The following is a 23,149-nucleotide window of genomic DNA, read 5'->3' as shown; positions in this document are numbered from 1 at the left end:
CTTGTGTTTTTAAACCAATCATAATCATTTGTCTTATAGAATTCATGTTTTTGTGTGTTACTAGTCTGTTTTTGAGTAATTAATTTGGTAAATAAAAAGTTCAAATGCAAGAAATACTAGAAGGTGTTTACATTTTGTTTTTACAGACTTTGAAAGTAATATACAATTTTATTCTTTAGCATGCATTGATCTTTCTAAATATTTAACCTATTTTATACTCAGGTGTTGGTATTTATAGCCATTTTTGATTTAAATTTGATTATGGAATAAAAAAGGATAAAGCACCTATTTATATCATATCAGCGCTCATATATATTTACTGGTTGGTTTTTACTTAAAGCTCCAGGTTTCTGGTGTTTTCTTTTTATACATTGTCTGTACAGGATTCTATATGATTTTTAGGTCACCTGAGACGAAGTCTCAAGTGACCTATTCTAATCGCCTTTTGTCCGTCGTCGTCCGTCGTCCGTCGTGCGTCGTCGTCGTCCGTCGTCCGTCGTCCGTCGTCCGTCGTATGTCCGTAAACAATTTACATTTTCGACTTCTTCTCCAAAACTGCTGAAGCAATTTCAATGAAATTTTGCACAAACCTTCTAAGGCATAAGGCCAATCAAAATTGTGAATTATATGGTCCCCACCCCCCAGGGGGCTATGGGAGGTGCCAAAAGGGGTAAAATTGAGTAAAATTTCAAAAATCTTCTTCTCTACTCACAGATGTGGTAGAATCAAATACTCTTCATAGATAGAAAGGTCTTAAGGTCCTTTACAAAAATTGTGAATTATATGACCCTGGGGTCTTTAGTTTCCCCCTGGGGAGGGGGTTAAGTTTACTATAGTTTATATTGGGAAAACACATTTTTGTGCATTATTTGGTCATTTGTAATAGGAAATGAGTCAAATGTTGTCAGAATTATCAGTATGAGAAGGCCATTTAATCCTATTAACAAATTTTCTATGACTGACCCCCAGGGGTCTTAGGGGCGGGGTCAAAAGGGGTCAAATAGGCTAAAACTTCAAAAATCTTCTTCTGAAATTCTGGAAATGGTAGAATCAAATACTTTTCATAAATAGAAAGGTCTTAAGGTCCTTTACAAAAATTGTGAATCATATGACCCTGGGGTCTCACGTTTCCCCCCTGGGGAGGGGGTCAAGTTTACTATAGTTTATATAGGGAAAACACATTTATGAGCATGTATTGCTCAATTTTCATTGGAAACAAGTCAAACTTGGTTAGAATTATTAGTCTGAGATAGCATTTTAATATCATATACACATTGGTCCTGGCCGAACCCCCTGGGGGCAGAGGGGTGGGGCTAAAAAAGGGTCAAATAGGCTAAAACTTCAAAAATCTTCTTCTGAAATTCTGGAAATGGTAGAATCAAATACTTTTCATAAATAGAAAGGTCTTAAGGTCCTTTACAAAAATTGTGAAATATATGACCCTGGGGTCTCACGTTTCCCCCTGGGGAGGGGGTCAAGTTTACTATAGTTTATATAGGGAAAACACATTTATGGGCATGTTTCGCTCAATTTTCATTGGAAACGAGTCAAACTTGGTTAGAATTATTAGCCTAAGATAGCATTTTGATATCATATCCACATTGGTCCTGGCCGACCCCCTGGGGGCAGAGGGGCGGGGCTAAAAAAGGGTCAAATAGGCTAAAACTTCACAAATCTTCTTCTGAAATTCTGGAAATGGTAGAATCAAATACTTTTCATAAATAGAAAGGTCTTAAGGTCCTTTACAAAAATTGTGAATTATATGACCCTGGGGTCTCGCGTTTCCCCCTGGGGAGGGGGTCAAGTTTACTATAGTTTATATAGGGAAAACACATTTAACATATTTGTGAACATTATTTGCCCAATTTTCGTAGGAAAATAGTCAAATTTGATTAGAATTATTAGCCTAAGATATAGCATTTTAACATCCATATCCGTCCTCAATGACGCCTTGGGGGACCAGAGGGGCAGGACCAAACAGGGTCAAAATGATTAAAATTTCAAAAAATACCTCTAAGTTCACAGCTTGATGGAAGCAAATACTCTTCATAGTCTAACAAGTCAAATTTATAAATCACTGACCAACTTCAAGGCCCAGTATATAGTGTTTGTATGTCTTTAATTTATTTCATTATTTGTTTCATTATATATTCTAACTCAGGTGACCGTTAAGGCCCATGGGCCTCTTGTATCATTTTATTTGTATTTGTTTAAATATTAGTTTTTTTGTTTGTTTGTGTTTTTTTTTTTTTTTTAACAAATTTTAACGTTAGTAATTTCATGTACATTGTTTTTTTTTTTTTTTTTTTTTTACAAATGTTAACGTTAGTATTCTATGTAAAGAATGGATATTTAAAATCTATGGAGGAATAAAGCAGTTTGACATTTTGGATCAAACCCTAGTTAAGCAAAGGTGTTAATTGATGTTTGTATGTTATGCAGTTGAGTTCAATTAATCCTATTGTGCTATTTAATGATTATAATAACTGCTGATTGCTGTGAGAATAACAACATAACATTATATAATTTTCGGTGACTTGAATACTGTATGTGATGACCTGCTGCACTAACTCCCGTGCCTTGAATGTGTGCTAATTACATCACAAGCAGGCTATGATGGCATTTCTCACCTTGGCTATACATATTTAGTTATGTCATTATAAAAATCAATACGTCAGGTACTTAAATATCTTGGGAGCTAGTTCTCTGTGGGTTATTTATTTTACCTATAAATGTGTGTACATGTATACCCTATTATGTAGAAATGAAAATAAAATTGGCAATTTAGAAGTGTCATTTCCTTATTATTTCTTATTTCTTACTATTAAGGCTTTGTATTATTGTTATGGAAATATAAAATATCTGACGCAAGATGAGCAACCATCACAACTATAAACATCTTGGTAACATAAAAGCTATCGTAACATCAATGCTATTTTATTAATATATGATTTTGGGCGTTCTTATTAAGAATTAGGAATCAGCTGGAATGAAAGTTGTCAGATTTATGTACCATTACAATCTGAACACATGAATAACTGTTGATATGCAGGATTACAGACGGTTGTGAAATTCAAAATTACCTGTCAGCTGTATTCTAATCAAGTACCTGCTATAACCATGATTATAATCAAATTTCATTCTTTTGTCTTCAAGTTGATCAAATAGCTATTTCTGTAGGTGGAACACCCGATGACAAATAAAAATGAAGAAAATCCACTGTGACTTTCAGCTATAAAGTCATTTAGTTTACACATCTAACCTATAAAATTTGATCTTTCTACTATCATGCTGGAAAAAAGATTGATACGTAGTTATAGAATGTTCTGTGTTATTTAGATGTAAAATGATAGGTAGTTATAGAATGTTCTGTGTTATTTAGATGTAAAATGATAGGTGGTTATAGAATGTTCTGTGTTATTTAGATGTAAAAGATTTGTTCTACACGTTCTTTGTTAAATATTGCCATCCTACTTCAGGGTAGGTATATATACAAAAGGTGTAGGAAACATGTAGGGTGGGTTTACAATGTAATAAAGTTTGTAAAACTTATTAACCATCTCTGCATAACGACCACCTGCCTAATTAGTAAGAAGACCACATTTTCTTCAAGGCTGCAAATGGCCAATTTTAACAATATGACTTTTGGGCTGGTGTATATTTTTAAGTAGGAGGTGCTATATTAATCCTTGTTATTATGTTGAAATGCATGTGCATGCTTGTACATTGTACAAAGGTAGCTTAAGATTTTTATTTCAATATATCATGACCACTTAATTTGGTAACCCTTGATGTATGGATGGTACCGTTGTAAATCAAATAGTGCCATGATGATGGAGAAAGACACCTGGTACTTAAACACAAACATATATAGCTAAAGTCATATCCTACATTATCCACAAAAAGTTCCCTAAACATTATAGTGTAATATCAAAAAGCAAATGTATATTTTGGTTTATGTACATTGTAGTTTAAAGATAATGAATTATATTATGAATGAACAATTATAACTGTTCTGTAATACATATATAAAATTGACGTGGGTTTTGTTTTAGGCTAACACCAAGACTGCCACTACTCAAGCACAACTAGAACAGTTTGAACAGGAACTCACTTGTCTCAAGCTTAAACACCAACTGGATATGCAGGTAAGGTCCCTACAAGAGCACATTTTCTATTTTGGTTTACACAGACATGAATGACAATGTTCTCATGTTAAATTGTCATTAAATGTTTGGTGTATAAGAGGGTTAGACCAAGAGTTCTGGGAGAGCAAGCACCGTCTGTTTAATCAACAGATCTCAGGGCTGCAGAGGAACAGAGAAAATACACATTTCTGCTCATTACTCTGAGCAGGAATCAAATCTATGTCTCTGATATGGTAAACCAACAACTCTACTGACTGAGCCTAAGAAGTTTGCTCCGTCAGCTGAGTTATAGAGATTAACACTATGTTCACAGCGACACAATCTCTTTACAAGACAATGTTACCAAATGTTATGGTGATACATGGCCTCCTTGTCCTGCACTAAAAATAATTGCTGGTAATTATTGGCTTTTGCAGGAAGCTATCCAAAAGACAACTCAGAGAAAAGGACAAAGTCAGAAGGAGTTACCTTCTACCTACCCTATACCTGTGTATTACCCGCAAGACGATGTCAACTTTGACAAGGGAGGGAAGGCTAATCAATTCACAGACAGACAAATACCTACTAGGGTAAGTATCCTAAATACCAATCTGTAACCATGGTAACTTTAAAACAGGAGGAAAGATGGTCATGCATAATGAAACTGTCTTAAGTCAAAAACCTCTTATTTTTTGAATAAGTATATAACAGACGATGTTATCAAAATTATGTAATTTTTAGGTGGGTGAGTATTATTAATAAGTTTATGGAATTACTACATTATCCTGGAGCAAAGTGAATGAATGATAAATCTTTTTAAGGCTAAGCATAAGTATCTTATAGACATGATGAGTTGCTTATATTCTTAGTGGATTTTAAGATGTAATGTAAGTAAAAGTATGGTTGATTTCAATTTTAACAAACCGTTTATTGTATTACCTCTAAAGAGCAGTTGGTGGTTTTCAATATTTTTAGCATTTGTTTTAGCAATGAGTTTCATTCCATAACTCATTTAAGTTCCATGTAGCCAATCAAATTCAAACTTCAGCATTTATTATAACTGAATTCCTTTACAAGTCTGAAGATTAAGACATTTGTAAATGACAATTTTACAGGATACAGATGACTATAGAGGTGAACTAAAGACGCTCCTCCATGAGATGAGGACGCTGATATCAGAGAAAAAAGATAGGAATAACCATGCCCGTCCGGCTGTACATCGTCGTTATAACTCTACCCAGCTACCTGTTCAGACTAACCTACCTAAGGGTCATTACAGGTGAGTCATCAATAACTTTATAGAAACAAATTATGAGCATGATTTTATAAGACTGCAAAGTTTTTATCTTAAACTTAGCAGCTAGCGTACATAAGAAAAAGAGATAATTGAAATTGATGGTTTTCATCAGGATCTTTTAAGAAGTCATTTTTTTCTTGCTTTTGAAAACCAAAGTCAGATCATTAGATTCCATGGTATAAAAGAAATCATTTGTGTGACTAACTGTCTGTTGTCATTGTCCACAGGTTGTATTCCTCCTCAGAGACAGAGGAGTACCATTCTGATAATGAATTAGAAAGGACCCTCAACAGGTCAAGGTCACGGTCAAAATTTGATTACTCAGGAATGTCCTCAATGAAAGGTAATAATTAATGAATAATAAAATAAAATTCAATCTGCATTGAATAGTCATATTTTGCGCCTTTTACTTTCATATCATCATTTGGCCAGTATCAGATGTGACTTTTAATTGTTGAATGTTTGATACCTATAATGGTATATTTCCTAACTTTCCACTGAAGCTGGAAGATTAATATTGATTCAGCCATGCTTCAAATTTACAATTTGATACTTGCTTTACAATTTAAACTTAATTGGCCATGATATGCTCAGTCATTTATGTTCATATTAGAATCTGAGAATAATTAGTAGTTGTTTAATTGTATTTATTGTGCGAGTTAATCTCCTTACTCTATACTGAGAAAAGAATGTTTTATACTGGTTTCTCTGTTGTTTCAGGATCAAGGTCAAGGTCACTGTCACCTGTCCATCAGTATCAGAGACGACATAGCCTCGACACTACTGCAGTCACAAGATCACCCCAAAGTTATATCTCAAGGTCACCAGAGTTGATGAGGAAGTCGGGATCGTCACGACCCTACAGTAATGGTGAGTATATCTGTGTGTAAAGTAAATTAGATGTGTGCCAATACAGAATCAGGAATATCTATAAACAGAAATCTCCAATCGCTCTACTTTTCTATGGTTTGTTTTGAAAGGAGAAACCTGATTTGTGCATGTTTAAAGATGTCTACAGTCTTTAGAAAATCAGTGTCATAGAAATTTTATACGTTTCAGAATTAGATAAAAAATTTGCCAGAAAGGTTGTCTATAATTTTTAATTGAAGAATAGAGGACCAGTCCAGTATCATTTTTCAAAAGTATTAAATAACAAAGAAAACTTTAATCAGAAATGTTAATCATGATATATATACATCCCTTGCACTGCATGGAAATGTGTGGTGTGATGTGTTATCATGACATTGCATGTATTGAGCATGCTATTTGATTGGCTATTTTCACAAAATTAATCAGTTTGGATATTAAAGTTGTATGTTGGTGTCAAATCACATATGAGAGTGATATTTAAATTTTATAGCACATGACATTGTATATTAGAAGAACAAGTTTTCCGACTGATTTGTTTTCTGTAGATCTGACAGATAAAAAAGCATATTTTTGATGAAGTGTTTTGTCTTCTCATTAAGATGTTTAGCTGCATCAAAGTACAGTTGTAAAAATGAAATGCAGATGAAAATGTGTTTCATGTAGTGTATTGTATTTCCTAGGTATATTAAACAGCACTGACAAAATGACTTTGAAAAAAATAACATTTAGTATTTAATAAGTTTTCATCTTTGAAAAAAAAAATATATTGTAACATTTGATTTTCTAACATGTATTAGTATAGACATGTCATGAATTCCATGAATAGCAACAACACAATGATTTTGAAAAAATATGAAATATTTAGCATTCAATCTCTTTTCATCTTTGTAAAAAATATATTGTAACATTTGATTTACATTCATATGTAGACATGTCATGAATTCCATGAATAGCAACAACACAATGATTTTGAAAAAATATGAAATATTTAGTATTCAATCTCTTTTCATCTTTGTAAAAAATATATTGTAACATTTGATTTACGTACATATGTACAATACAATGACTTTCAAAAATATTTAATATCAATTATTATAAGTATTTAATTACTTTTCTTCTTTGAACAAGATTACAGGGTATATTGCTTATTGATTCTGGTATTAAACAAGGTCATGAATTGATATAATTTATGTAGGAAATTTCAGTACACTGTCAATTTACTATGACTGTACTGTGTTGATGCAGCTTTACTTGTGTGTTTGCTGAGCTTGATACATTTGAGTGTGTTTTATCTCAGACCTTGACCAGGATAATGAGTCTTTGGCTCACCATGACGCCGAGATTAAACCAGGTACGACCTTTCACGCTGTGTCTAGATCGCTTGGTGTGGGATTGTAGTGGTGTGATTTGCATGTCACAATGATCTCTTCTTTTTACTCCAGTTCTCTTTTCTTCTCGTGTGGTGATGATTTTATTCTCTTTACACAATGATATATGATGTGTTTACATTAACAATAATCTTACACGGGTTGAAAATCATTTCAAAGACATTGCTCATGTCTGTAACATTATTAGGTTTAATATAAGACAATATAAGGAAGTTTCCACAAAGGACTCCAAATAACATGTCCTGTAAATGATGATAGACCCTTAATGTCACTTTATATAATAACATTCTAATCAATCACACTTGGAAAGGAAATTAAATATAGCTTGAAAAATATGGTAAAACTAATCTGATGTAGAAATTAAACAATTGTTGAGAGTAGATATTTACCAATTAATATGAATAACTTTCTAATAAATGGAATTTGTATGTGTAAAGGACCAAAACTCGTTAATCATTATAACACAAAGGTCCCTACATATAATTGTTGTTAATGAGTGTTTTGTCAGAATCAGTTGATTGCAATTTCAGTTTCAGCCCATAAGTAATTTCTTTACAAAGTCAAATTTCTTTTATTAATTCAGTCAATTCAAAAGACTTCTCAAATTGCAAGATTAAAAAGTCTAAATTATGTAAAGCAAACATTTTTGTAATGCTAGGTTTACACTATGTTCCCGGCGACCACGGTAGCCCCGTTTGACCGAAATGTGGTGTGCCGTGGAATTTTGGCTATTTTTGTTCCTGTATTCAAGTTGAGCTAGGTCTTGTGAAGTTTTGCCATGGTCTTTAACGGATTACATGGTGGACCGTGGATACAGAGGAAAGTGCTGTTCCCGGAGGTTAAAGGTACACTACGGCTTTAGCACGGTCTATCAAGGATACTACTACGTTCTCTCTAGTCCTGTTAAGATCTGATGAGGTCTGCTACGTTTTGATCGAGCTCCGATACGTTTTTCACGGTCCATCAAGGCTTTCTTAGGATGAAAGTCTGATTCCGGGCTTTTTTGGAGCAAATGAAACAATATTTATTGCCGAAAATGTCATTTCAAACACGTTTTAATTACAAAATGTGTTAAAAGAAAAGAAAATCTTAACCATATTTGGTATAAATATCTAATTATTATAGCCAAGTGTTTCTACGCAATTTTTTTTTCTGTAATGGTTCTCACTTAATCTGCCTTTTACAATGATAGGTTTCGTATAATTTGATGGTTAAAATGTGTTTGATAACGACTATTTCTATCTATTAAAATGAATAATTCCAAAAAGTAGCAAAATGCACCAGGCAAGGCAATGATAATCTATCATATATTGCTTGCAACGTTAGACCGTAATAGGACGTAACACGCCGTATTACGTCGGTCTTTGAACCGCTACCAGCTGTGATGTGCCTTGACAAAACGCATCAAAACGGCTATCACCCACCTTGGCTTGCCGTCTAAACCTTGACAAACCTGGACAAACCGGCACAAAACGTGCAGTAAATCTCCATCAACCTTGGCAAAACGTAGAAAACATCACAAAACTTGAAATCACCGTGAGATTCCCGGGAACGTGCTTGCTGCCCGTTCCACCAAGGACCGTCTGGAAGTTTTGTTAGGCCTCGTACGCGCTGTTACGTTTTGTTGCGTCAATGCCGTTTTATTACGTCCTGTGGTATTTACCATATGTACCGTGACTGCCGTGGCAAATTTTTTGACAGTTTAAAAATCTGGCACGGCATCCACGGTAATCATGACAGCTCACGTTTGTCTATCACGTCCTTCTGCGTTGTCTCACGTTGTCTCGAGGTCACCACGTTTTGTCCACGGTGGCCTGAAACGGGGCTGCCGTGGCCGCCGGGAACATAGTGTAAACCTAGCATAATTGTCAAAGCCAAATCATTACGTTGGAAAATGCTTGAAAATAATGAAGTAATGTAAAAAGTGCATTTTAGGATGCATTCACCACATTCTTGATGAGAAAATTTAATTTGATTAGCACATTCTTCAGGAACAAGTTCTAAATTGAAGTAGGATTTGTATAATATGTGAGGATTGAACAGGGAACATAGTTTAGCTTCATCACATTCCCGGTACAGGTGTCCTAATCCTATTTAACCAAAAAAGGATACAAATAGCATAAACACTGAATTCAACCAGATCAGACTGTAACACAATTATAATTGTGTGAATAAGAATTTTCATTATAATAAATTTGATAAATATAAAAAAATCAAGAAGTAGTGTTATATTCTAGTCTTTGTTGTTTCTGATGTTGAATTTGAATCCACTGTTACATGTAGTAATACATTGGTCAGTACATTTGTACTTAGGTTTTATTATTTGAATTATATTTTATTATTTGACCTATATTTCTTTGCTAGATGTGATGTAACTTACTGAAGCATGTTGTAACAAGTATTTAAGCAAGCATGCTGAATTACAATGTATATTGATTATTATGTATCACAATTGATTATTTTCCTATTAAATTGTTTTCTTTTCTTAATTTTCAGAAAGTATTAAAAACGAAAAGAAAAATTGTTTTTAGATAGACTTTGTTATCGATATTTAGCATTTCCATTTTTCAAAGTATAGCAAGTTAAATTCAGGTAAAGAGTAGTGAAAGACTAACTAAACATGAAAATTAAACTCTATAAATTAAGATATCTTAATTTGGCAAGATGAGTATGGTTTACCTATTGAATATACTTCTTATTTTGCTGAATAAATCTTTGCAATAGAAACAATGTCCTGCAAAAGTTAATAGACATGTGCAGTATTCTACAATTTTACTGATGATCTGTAGACATATCTTGCAAGTTATTGATCAGTGTAGCTGTTTGAGTCTTTTATCTACATGTACCTCAAATATTCAAATATGTTTGCATTGTCATGCCTTGTGATTGTTGTCAGATTCCAATTTACGTGATAATGAGGTTACTTTTTGTGTAACCATCCTGGATTCATTTTCCATGTTAGTTCATTTACAGACATAATTCAATTTAATTCTTATCTTCAATTCTGTCATCATTATCTAAAAGCTGTCAGTTTACATCTTATTAGAAGTATTTTGTTGGTCTTGGCCAATCTTCATTTAATATCTTGATGCGAAGAATAATTGGAAAATTGGAATCTCAAACTTTTAAGTAACAATGATAATGGCGATGGAGGAAAATTTGATCAAAGAAACTGTTGAATTGTTCACTTGTTAAAATAAATAAACTCAAATGATCAAATGAAATTATTACAATTACATTGTTCCCTATTTCTGAGAGGAAACAGCTGATAATCATAATCAGTATCAAAGCAACGGAGGCATAGATCAGCTAGAGGGACAAGTGATCTACTGACCAATGTCATTACCATAAGACAGCTAGAGTAGTCAGTGATTGGGCTGTAGAAATGTTACAAGATCACTAAAGCTTATGATTATATGAGTAAGTCGGATGGCGACAAGAGTTACTGAGTTTGATTATTTATATGTTATTGTTGAGATTGGTATTGTAAGGTATGTAGTCATTAGCTGTGATATTTCTTGTTTAACATTATGTTATTGTTGAGGTATTGTAAGTTATGTAGTCATTAGCTGTGATATTTCTTGTTTAACATTATGTTATTGTTGAGGTATTGTAAGGTATGTAGTCATTAGCTGTGATATTTCTTGTTTAACATTATGTTATTGTTGAGGTATTGTAAGGTATGTAGTCATTAGCTGTGATATTTCTTGTATAACATTGTGTTATTGTTGAGGTATTGTAAGGTATGTAGTCATTAGCTGTGGTATTTCTTGTTTAACATTATGTTATTGTTGAGATTGGTATTGTAAGGTATGTAGTCACCAGCTGTGATATTTCTTGTATAACATTATGTTATTGTTGAGGTATTGTAAGGTATGTAGTCACCAGCTGTGATATTTCTTGTTTAACATTATGTTATTGTTGAGGTATTGTAAGGTATGTAGTCATTAGCTGTGATATTTCTTGTTTATCATTATGTTATTGTTGAAGTATTGTAAGGTATGTAGTCATCAGCTGTGATATTTCTTGTTTAACATTATGTTATTGTTGAGGTATTGTAAGGTATGTAGTCATTAGCTGTGATATTTCTTGTTTAACATTATGTTATTGTTGAGGTATTGTAAGGTATGTAGTCATTAGCTGTGATATTTCTTGTTTAACATTATGTTATTGTTGAGATTGGTATTGTAAGGTATGTAGTCATAGCTGTGATATTTCTTGTTTAACATTATGTTATTGTTGAGGTATTGTAAGGTATGTAGTCATTAGCTGTGATATTTCTTGTTTAACATTATGTTATTGTTGAGGTATTGTAAGGTATGTAGTCATTAGCTGTGATATTTCTTGTTTAACATTATGTTATTGTTGAGGTATTGTAAGGTATTGTAGTCATCAGCTGTGATATGTCTTGTTTAACACTATGTTATTGTTGAAGTATTGTAAGGTATGTAGTCATTAGCTGTGATTTTCTTGTTTAACATTATGTTATTGTTGAGGTATTGTAAGGTATGTAGTCATCAGCTGTGATATTTCTTGTTTAACATTATGTTATTGTTGAGGTATTGTAAGGTATGTAGTCATCAGCTGTGATATTTCTTGTTTAACATTATGTTATTGTTGAGGTATTGTAAGGTATGTAGTCATCAGCTGTGATATTTCTTGTTTAACATTATGTTATTGTTGAGGTATTGTAAGGTATGTAGTCATTAGCTGTGATATTTCTTGTTTAACATTATGTTATTGTTAGATTGGTATTGTAAGGTATGTAGTCATTAGCTGTGATATTTCTTGTTTAACATTATGTTATTGTTGAGGTATTGTAAGGTATGTAGTCATTAGCTGTGATATTTCTTGTTTAACATTATGTTATTGTTAGGTGGTATTGTAAGGTATGTAGTCATTAGCTGTGATATTTCTTGTTTAACATTATGTTATTGTTGAGGTATTGTAAGGTATGTAGTCATTAGCTGTGATATTTCTTGTTTAACATTATGTTATTGTTGAGGTATTGTAAGGTATGTAGTCATTAGCTGTGATATTTCTTGTTTAACATTATGTTATTGTTGAGTTATTGTAAGGTATGTAGTCATTAGCTGTGATATTTCTTGTTTAACATTATGTTATTGTTGAGGTATTGTAGTATGAGTCATTGGTAGGTATGTAGTCATCAGCTGTGATATTTCTTGTTTAACATTATGTTATTGTTGAGGTATTGTAAGGTATGTAGTCATCAGCTGTGATATTTCTTGTTTAACATTATGTTATTGTTGAGGTATTGTAAGGTATGTAGTCATCAGCTGTGATATTTCTTGTTTAACATTATGTTATTGTTGAGGTATTGTAAGGTATGTAGTCATCAGCTGTGATATTTCTTGTTTAACATTATGTTATTGTTGAGGTATTGTAAGGTATGTAGTCATAGCTGTGATATTTCTTGTTTAACATTATGTTATTGTTGAGGTATTGTAAGGTATGTAGTCATAGCTGTGATATTTCTTGTTTAACATTATGTTATTGTTGAGGTATTGTAAGGTATGTAGTCATTAGCTGTGATATTTCTTGTTTAACATTATGTTATTGTTGAGGTATTGTAAGGTATGTAGTCATCAGCTGTGATATTTCTTGTTTAACATTATGTTATTGTTGAGGTATTGTAAGGTATGTAGTCATCAGCTGTGATATTTCTTGTTTAACATTATGTTATTGTTGAGGTATTGTAAGGTATGTAGTCATCAGCTGTGATATTTCTTGTTTAACATTATGTTATTGTTGAGGTATTGTAAGGTATGTAGTCATCAGCTGTGATATTTCTTGTTTAACATTATGTTATTGTTGAGGTATTGTAAGGTATGTAGTCATCAGCTGTGATATTTCTTGTTTAACATTATGTTATTGTTGAGGTATTGTAAGGTATGTAGTCATCAGCTGTGATATTTCTTGTTTAACATTATGTTATTGTTGAGGTATTGTAAGGTATGTAGTCATCAGCTGTGATATTTCTTGTTTAACATTATGTTATTGTTGAGGTATTGTAAGGTATGTAGTCATCAGCTGTGATATTTCTTGTTTAACATTATGTTATTGTTGAGGTATTGTAAGGTATGTAGTCATAGCTGTGATATTTCTTGTTTTAACATTATGTTATTGTTGAGGTATTGTAAGGTATGTAGTCATTAGCTGTGATATTTCTTGTTTAACATTATGTTATTGTTGAGGTATTGTAAGGTATGTAGTCATTAGCTGTGATATTTCTTGTTTAACATTATGTTATTGTTGAGGTATTGTAAGGTATGTAGTCATCAGCTGTGATATTTCTTGTTTAACATTATGTTATTGTTGAGGTATTGTAAGGTATGTAGTCATCAGCTGTGATATTTCTTGTTTAACATTATGTTATTGTTGTTGAGGTATTGTAAGGTATGTAGTCATTAGCTGTGATATTTCTTGTTTAACATTATGTTATTGTTGAGGTATTGTAAGGTATGTAGTCATCAGCTGTGATATTTCTTGTTTAACATTATGTTATTGTTGAGGTATTGTAAGGTATGTAGTCATTAGCTGTGATATTTCTTGTTTAACATTATGTTATTGTTGAGGTATTGTAAGGTATGTAGTCATCAGCTGTGATATGTCTTGTTTAACATTATGTTATTGTTGAGGTATTGTAAGGTATGTAGTCATTAGCTGTGATATTTCTTGTTTAACATTATGTTATTGTTGAGGTATTGTAAGGTATGTAGTCATCAGCTGTGATATTTCTTGTTTAACATTATGTTATTGTTGAGGTATTGTAAGGTATGTAGTCATTAGCTGTGATATTTCTTGTTTAACATTATGTTATTGTTGAGGTATTGTAAGGTATGTAGTCATCAGCTGTGATATTTCTTGTTTAACATTATGTTATTGTTGAGGTATTGTAAGGTATGTAGTCATTAGCTGTGATATTTCTTGTTTAACATTATGTTATTGTTGAGGTATTGTAAGGTATGTAGTCATTAGCTGTGATATTTCTTGTTTTAACATTATGTTATTGTTGAGGTATTGTAAGGTATGTAGTCATTAGCTGTGATATTTCTTGTTTAACATTATGTTATTGTTGAGGTATTGTAAGGTATGTAGTCATTAGCTGTGATATTTCTTGTTTAACATTATGTTATTGTTGAGGTATTGTAAGGTATGTAGTCACCAGCTGTGATATTTCTTGTTTAACATTATGTTATTGTTGAGGTATTGTAAGGTATGTAGTCATTAGCTGTGATATTTCTTGTTTAACATTATGTTATTGTTGAGGTATTGTAAGGTATGTAGTCATTAGCTGTGATATTTCTTGTTTAACATTATGTTATTGTTGAGGTATTGTAAGGTATGTAGTCATTAGCTGTGATATTTCTTGTTTAACATTATGTTATTGTTGAGGTATTGTAAGGTATGTAGTCATTAGCTGTGATATTTCTTGTTTAACATTATGTTATTGTTGAGGTATTGTAAGGTATGTAGTCATTAGCTGTGATATTTCTTGTTTAACATTATGTTATTGTTGAGATTGGTATTGTAAGGTATGTAGTCATTAGCTGTGATATTTCTTGTTTAACATTATGTTATTGTTGAGGTATTGTAAGGTATGTAGTCATCAGCTGTGATATTTCTTGTTTAACATTATGTTATTGTTGAGGTATTGTAAGGTATGTAGTCATTAGCTGTGATATTTCTTGTTTAACATTATGTTATTGTTGAGGTATTGTAAGGTATGTAGTCATCAGCTGTGATATTTCTTGTTTAACATTATGTTATTGTTGAGGTATTGTAAGGTATGTAGTCATCAGCTGTGATATTTCTTGTTTAACATTATGTTATTGTTGAGGTATTGTAAGGTATGTAGTCATCAGCTGTGATATTTCTTGTTTAACATTATGTTATTGTTGAGGTATTGTAAGGTATGTAGTCATTAGCTGTGATATTTCTTGTTTAACATTATGTTATTGTTGAGGTATTGTAAGGTATGTAGTCATTAGCTGTGATATTTCTTGTTTAACATTATGTATTGTTGAGGTATGTAAGGTTGTAGTCATTAGCTGTGATATTTCTTGTTTAACATTATGTTATTGTTGAGGTATTGTAAGGTATGTAGTCATTAGCTGTGATATTTCTTGTTTAACATTATGTTATTGTTGAGGTATTGTAAGGTATGTAGTCATTAGCTGTGATATTTCTTGTTTAACATTATGTTATTGTTGAGGTATTGTAAGGTATGTAGTCATCAGCTGTGATATTTCTTGTTTAACATTATGTTATTGTTGAGGTATTGTAAGGTATGTAGTCATTAGCTGTGATATTTCTTGTTTAACATTATGTTATTGTTGAGGTATTGTAAGGTATGTAGTCATCAGCTGTGATATTTCTTGTTTAACATTATGTTATTGTTGAGGTATTGTAAGGTATGTAGTCATTAGCTGTGATATTTCTTGTTTAACATTATGTTATTGTTGAGGTATTGTAAGGTTAGTATGTAGTCATTAGCTGTGATATTTCTTGTTTAACATTATGTTATTGTTGAGGTATTGTAAGGTATGTAGTCATTAGCTGTGATATTTCTTGTTTAACATTATGTTATTGTTGAGGTATTGTAAGGTATGTAGTCATTAGCTGTGATATTTCTTGTTTAACATTATGTTATTGTTGAGGTATTGTAAGGTATGTAGTCATTAGCTGTGATATTTCTTGTTTAACATTGTGTTAATTGACAAATTGTTTTTCCAAAATTGGAATTATTAACCGAACTTGTAAGTTAAACGCATATTATTGGTCATTATTTCTTTCTCAGCATTAAGATATTTATTTAAATCTCAGTGATTGTGTCTCCTGTTGTTTTGTAGCAAAGTACTGTTACGTTGTGTTTGGATATTTCGGATGGGAATGTGAATAACATATCTACCTTTTACGATGGTACAATGGACATTTGTACCATGCTGTTAATTCTTGTCTTCCTCCCTAGACTCGCACGCTGAGAGAGAACAGCTTCGTCTTTGACCCTTCCTGTACAACTACAATTACTGAAATGATTGAACATCAATATAACGATAATGGGATGCCAAACATTATAATATACAAAGCTGTTATATTAACAACAGACCTAATGGAACAGATAAAACTGTTTATTTGGATAGAAAACATACCTAATCATTTACGAAACAATAGCGAGACATTGCAATAAACGTTTTCCTTGACACCATCTCGGTCTCTTCCCGTCTTCAGTAAAGTGTGATGTAATATTCTCTGTCTGATGTTAACGTTTTTTTTATTAAATAACTAATCCATAATATGGCTCCCATGTCAGTCTGCAATAGAATAATAATGATAGCAGTATTAGTGAATTTATATCGGTATTGAAAGCAGAATACAGTGGAATTTATTTCGGTATGGAAAGCAGTATACAGTAGTGATCATATACGACAGAGTAATAATGCCTATACCTTGATATTTCTCAGTATATTCCCCCCTATATGTATGTATATTGCTGTGAAATTATATTCCATGTTAAAGTGACATGTTTCTTACATTGACATGAAAAATATCTGTTTAGTTACTGGTTTATAGTTTTCTTCTATCACTCTGTAGCCAATGCAATTAGGTTTTCTTTTCAGGGCATTATGTAAATTGCTGCTATGATTTTACCTAAATCAAGTTATATTTTGTCGATACTAAACAATGTTTGCATTAATGTTGGTAATAAACTCTAATTAAACAGAAAATTCAAATATTAACGTGAATTTGGAGTTATTTACCACTGATATTGACTCATTTCAAATTTGCCCACACAGGCTCCACTCGACTGGTATCTAATACCCAAGACCTTTGTAAGAGACTAGAGGAGAGAATAGAATCACTGTCCAAGATGGGAGGATCACTGCAGAAAGAAAATAAAGGTATGCACTTATCCACTGGAACAGATATGTAAGCAAGATGTCCTTGACTGTATTTTCTGAAGATAGGTACATAGATGATATTTCCTCTTCATTCTGAACAAATTTGCTGACCTAATGCTCATCTGCTTTCTACACGTTAAGACATACGTTACTTATTTTACATTCAAGGTTCTAATTTAGAAACTGTTTAAAATAGACAAGATTATTAGAATTACTATTTATCATGAATGATGAAGGCAATAAACACTTAATATCGCAGACAATAACAAACAACAAAAATAAATACATGTGATTAAATGAATAAATAAATAAATAATTATGAGATAAAAAGACAAACCAAAGCAAAAAAGAAATAATAGTAAATAAAATGACACTCACTTAAAGGCATAAACATTATACTATATGTGAGATAGGATCGATAAATACCTCAGTATATCTGAAAATAAAATAGATTGGAAGGAAAAACGGAATATTTATACCTTTGAAAACGATGAATTGCTAGAATACACGAAACTATCCCACACAATGTTGTTTTATTGATAGATCGGGGTTGGGTTTACTCGGTTTTATTGTTCTACTATAAACAAAAGTACCGACATTTAGCCATTTTGCAGTAATTGCCAACACTGTGACATTTGGCGTCTTTTTTATGTTACACATTGCGTGGGTTAAAACCAAAACAGGTCCATGCTAAATTGTTCGCCAGAAAGGTTGGTCTAAGTCGGGGGAGTCATAGGCACTAATTGGTTTCAAGTCTGTCCAATCTTATTGTTGAATGCGGGGTAATTTATAGTCCTCTGTCAAAAAGGTACGAATACTTTAATTGTCGTGAGACTTAAACAAACAGCTTTATAGGATCAACATGGGAAGACATAGACAGCTATTTAGATAATAACAATTAGTAAACAAAAAGCCAAAACATTGAAGTTGTCTTTCTACCAAAGAATGAAGAAAATGTTCAGGACATTTAATAAGCGTCTTGACATAAGCAGCTGGATGCTACTGATTAAAACCCACATATTGGAGACTTTTACAGAGCTGTCTACAATGATATATTATGTACTGTTGTATAGTCGAAAGTAAATTCATTTCTATAGATATATCTGAAGTCGTCAAAATGTCGGGAAAACAATATCACATTTGTACAGAAAAGCAAACACGAAATGAAAAAGTCTCTCTAGAATCTCTATAGAATATATCAAAGAAGTATTGGAGAAACCAGGACCTTTGAGTGATAGTTGAAACAGAACAATATGTTTTCTTTTTTTCTTGTATTTTTTTTCTAAATAGAGTCGATAAAAATAATCTTCATAGTGGTGTTAAAATTGCATGAAAGTAATGAAACAATATACGGGAAACTTTATTAGACGGAGAAATCAATTACATTTACACTGTCTACAAGTAACAAATATTTGATTTGATAAAAATGTATGATACGTGAGTTATAACAAAAGTAAGAAATCTGAGCTTGAACACCAATATTAAACTGATGCTTTTACAGAGATGGCAGACCTGATGAAACAACAGGGTAAGAAGATCCGCAAGGCGAAAGATACCTCCAAGAAGATCAGGAAGGCCGTCCGGTGACACGCGACCGCCATGTTATTGATGTGAATGCCGCTTGATAATCGTTTATAGATACTGATTCGTTATGGACAGATGGGAACATCCGGTCAACAGGCCTAATTGTTAACAATGTGAACGTAATATATTTCAGATGATGAGTGTTGATTAGATCAACTAGCTGTGTATAAGTCGTAATTAAGGACACAATTCTTCTGGCTGCTATAGAACATAGACATTGATGCGCAGCGAATTTTTGATAAGATCAAAGAGATTTTCATGTGATCATGTGTGTTCGCACATTTCCTCATTGTACTTATACATATCCATTGGAAATGTATGTTTTCCGTCCACTCTGTGCTATTAACACATGCCAAACTTTTATACTACATTTCGCGGGTGTAAAATTTCGTAAATTATCTTTGTAGCCTTTTTAAAGTCCCATTCCTATGACAGGCAGTAATATTTTGAATAGACCCGCGAATATTAGCAATTATACAGTATGTACTTTTAAGAAACAAATGTACATTTAGATATGATTACTTTAATATATTTGTTTGTCAGTTCGTATCTGTTTTAGGTCCCATTTGGTGTCAATCTTAATCTTTCAATATTTATTATTTGAAACAAATGAAAACATTACTGTGAATGGTATATCCTGGTTCGATAATCCATGTATCCGAAACTTAGAAATACATGTATAGCTGATTTTTTATAAAAATAGAATTCATATGCATTACATCATTATTTGTTGTACTAATTTGCATTTATTAGTCACCTGTTTACAATAGCGTGTATCATAGAATCTGATCACTGATTTGACCGTCGACAAACTGTCGACTGTAAACTATGATACTCATTAGGGGAGGGAAGCTTTTAAGTTGCTGCAAGCTTTTCCAGTTACAATATTATTGATTGTGTGTTAAGTGTAGTATTATTAGGATAAGATCTCGCGTTTTATTGTGATTAAAACTGAGAGCTGACTTGACCACACTGTGATCAATGTTTTCACTACCCTGTAAAGTCGTCCGGCCCTCTGGTTGACATACTTGCGGTATTAATGACATATCCCACTGCATGTATCCCTGATTTATTTCACTGTTCAAGTGGTGTATCGGAATAAATTGTAAATTATGTATTCTATTATGGTCATCCAGCTTATATTGTTGTGTGAATAAAACAGGATATGAGCAAATTTGCAAATATCAAACATGTTGAAATGCTGTTAAGATAGGGCCATTGATTGACTTTTGTTTCAATAGAGATAAAGGATGTATTGGTTTTAGCATAATCTGTTAGAAAACATCACCATATTGTCTGTCCCAGTAATTGGAGTATATTGTTAAGTGCTGGGAAATATCTGTTTGTATAACATTTGAAATAACAATAAAACTTCGCTGATAAGGTAACAATGAATGCGATTTAATCATTTTAGCATGGAAATCACAAAATGATTGCATTGTAATCAATGTACTCTTCTATCTCTCTGATAACAAATTAAACATTTGTATTTTTTCCATTACACTGTATTTTTGTAGTGTGGCAATCAGCCTACCGAACTTTATATATGGTCAAGTTATGCCAACAGTTTGTCTGCTTCATTGGAAGTTTACATACTACCGAATTGGTCTGATTCTTAACACCTCAGACGCATAATCCATGTATACAACTAACAACAAGTATATCGTCCTATAGCCGACCAATTCCTGACTATCAAGTATTTACACAAGATTAAAGTTATATTTATTTATACTTATTTGATATATTTATGTTATTCGACAGGTATTATATTGATATTGGAATTTTAAGGAAAAAACGCAAATGGTGTATTCTGTAGTTTCAAATGTGTCTCAAATAAGCATGGTCTTCTTTCAACATAAAAAATATCATTTCTACGTGTAAAATACCAAGTGATGTCATATAAAATTATATTTGTCTATTATAGTTTTGACATTTTTGCTTTCCTACTACTTGCATATTTCACTCATTTCATAATCAGACCATATCAGAAGCATTCTCAGAAAGAGCTTCATGTACAAATGTTACTGCTGCAGCAATATCTGGACCTTTGTCACAAAAACTAAATTACCAAATGCGTTTTAAAAGGTTGATGCAGAGTGTCCGGTTCCTTTAAATCATTTTTGTTTTACCTTTGTTCAACATTTTTTCATCTCAGCGAATCATGTGTATTTGTTAATGAATATCACTGAAAGGTGTAAACGTTTTGTGAATGCACGTTGCCAACTTAACAAGTCACTAGGTCTCGCAGTAAGGTCGTTTAACTTGCCTAGGATTGAAGCTATAATTTGCTGGTGATAAATGTACATTTGCATTACTTCTGAAAATGACACGAAATGGAAATACGATTTGGAAATCTAAATATATATCGTAAATTACGTATTTTAGAACATCGGAATTGCTTAGAAACTTTGAGCCGACCGACATAACACTGATGCTATTTTATGACATTATAACGAAACTCTATTTCTGGTATCTCGCTGGTGGAATAATACCTGATGATATAAATGTGCACTACTACACATGTATAACGATAGAGATTGCTATGTATTCCTAGATTGTAGCTTCATCACTGCTGCGCTGACATAATGACGAGGCCAGTATTACAAAGCTCCCTTAATGTTACCCAAATAGAGAACTGTTCTAGTGTAATCGGACGGTATCACAGTGATAACTCACTCGGTACAATTATAGAAGCTTTTTAAGCTCGCGCTTATTGCCGTTAATGAAGCTCACTGAAGCGTGTTGTGGAGTTTCATATTAGAGATACAGTGATGGTATAGAGCAGCCTTACAGGCTGAAGATATTCCATATCAAGTCAAACGTCTTTTTTCCTGGCTAATATACCTTTCGCCAATTAATATTTATTAGAACAAACTGATGGATGTTTTAAGTAATTGTTTATTATTTCCTGTTAAAGCTGTTGTTCAGTGTTAGAGAAATGTCATCACACAAACTCAATGTTTCGGGACGTGCTCCATGTTGTGTCATGGGGATTATCCTGAAATTATGCCATCAAACTGTCTTTAAAAGCATTCCTATGTATTGCTCTTCTAATAATGTTACAAAGGTAATGGCCAATATTTCATTTAATGACACTACTCACAGCGACAAACCCCGTGTAACAGTGGTCCGTTAATCCCTCAGTCCGTCCTGGTTTAGTTAGAGAAAACAATATCTTCTCAATTTGATATTAGATGCTTTGATTTAGATGGGAGATGGACGACATTGTTTTGATATGAAAATAGACAATATGGTAGCTTTTAAAAGATTATGTAATACATGTATTGTTATTAATGATAATGACATAATGCCTGTATAGGAATGCTGCTAAGACATTTATGATTTATCGTCGCATTTCATACAAGAGACTTATGTTTTATAGAAATAATCGACTTGATTACGTAGATAATCTAATAAGAGTTTGTCTTTAAATTTTTGTTCTGTTAATTGGATCGTGTGTATTTTTCTGTTCTTTGATCTCTACCCGGAGTCTGTGTATTGTTTCCCCACACTTTCACCTTATTGGACTTTGCATTTATATCATTTCTCTTTTCATTAATCAAGTTTAGTTTTCCTCGATCTGTGATATGTATATATATATTGGAATTGACTTAAATTTCCCGTACCATCGTTTATATTTTATATGATTTGACTTGTGTCTAGTGTATATCAATGTACATGTACTTAACGTTTTATTTATTTATGTATTGTATACGAAGTATAAATTATATTTCTAAGTAAAAGTGTAACATATTGACTTGTTTGTGTGTGTTTTGTTTTCGTTCTTATCGATTAGTAATTGCGAAATTATATCAACAAAATTTACGTATATGTCTTGATATCGAAAATGACTCTACAGCTTTGGAAATGAATGATCGATATACTTGGTATGAAATCTCTGGGTATCTCCATAAATAACTGACCAAGGTCATCCAAGGACACGTAAATACATTATAACGA

The 23,149-nt window shown here is 32.3% G+C and overlaps 1 protein-coding gene across 10 annotated transcripts in view; it reads left to right on the top strand.

The window, feature by feature from the left end:
* LOC138327023 (coiled-coil domain-containing protein 158-like) overlaps nucleotides 1–22,946 on the top strand; it is a 58,028-nt gene extending 35,082 nt beyond the window's left edge. For 9 of the 10 annotated variants that reach the window (XM_069273007.1, XM_069272998.1, XM_069273004.1 and 6 more), the window contains 8 exons: nucleotides 4,056–4,148; nucleotides 4,565–4,717; nucleotides 5,243–5,406; nucleotides 5,652–5,767; nucleotides 6,145–6,294; nucleotides 7,592–7,645; nucleotides 17,501–17,605; nucleotides 19,107–22,946. In XM_069273007.1, coding sequence (XP_069129108.1) covers nucleotides 4,056–4,148; nucleotides 4,565–4,717; nucleotides 5,243–5,406; nucleotides 5,652–5,767; nucleotides 6,145–6,294; nucleotides 7,592–7,645; nucleotides 17,501–17,605; nucleotides 19,107–19,192 — 921 coding nt within the window. In that variant the 3' untranslated portion in view covers nucleotides 19,193–22,946. The remainder of the gene's footprint in view (nucleotides 1–4,055; nucleotides 4,149–4,564; nucleotides 4,718–5,242; nucleotides 5,407–5,651; nucleotides 5,768–6,144; nucleotides 6,295–7,591; nucleotides 7,646–17,500; nucleotides 17,606–19,106) is intronic. The other variant, XM_069273000.1, reaches the window with a different exon arrangement.
* The last annotated feature ends 203 nt before the right edge of the window (nucleotides 22,947–23,149 follow it).

The sequence above is a fragment of the Argopecten irradians genome, chromosome 7, assembly GCF_041381155.1.
Source record: "Argopecten irradians isolate NY chromosome 7, Ai_NY, whole genome shotgun sequence".
In the NCBI taxonomy this organism is placed as follows: Eukaryota; Metazoa; Mollusca; class Bivalvia; order Pectinida; family Pectinidae; genus Argopecten; species Argopecten irradians.
This window is presented reverse-complemented; position numbering and strand designations above follow the sequence as displayed.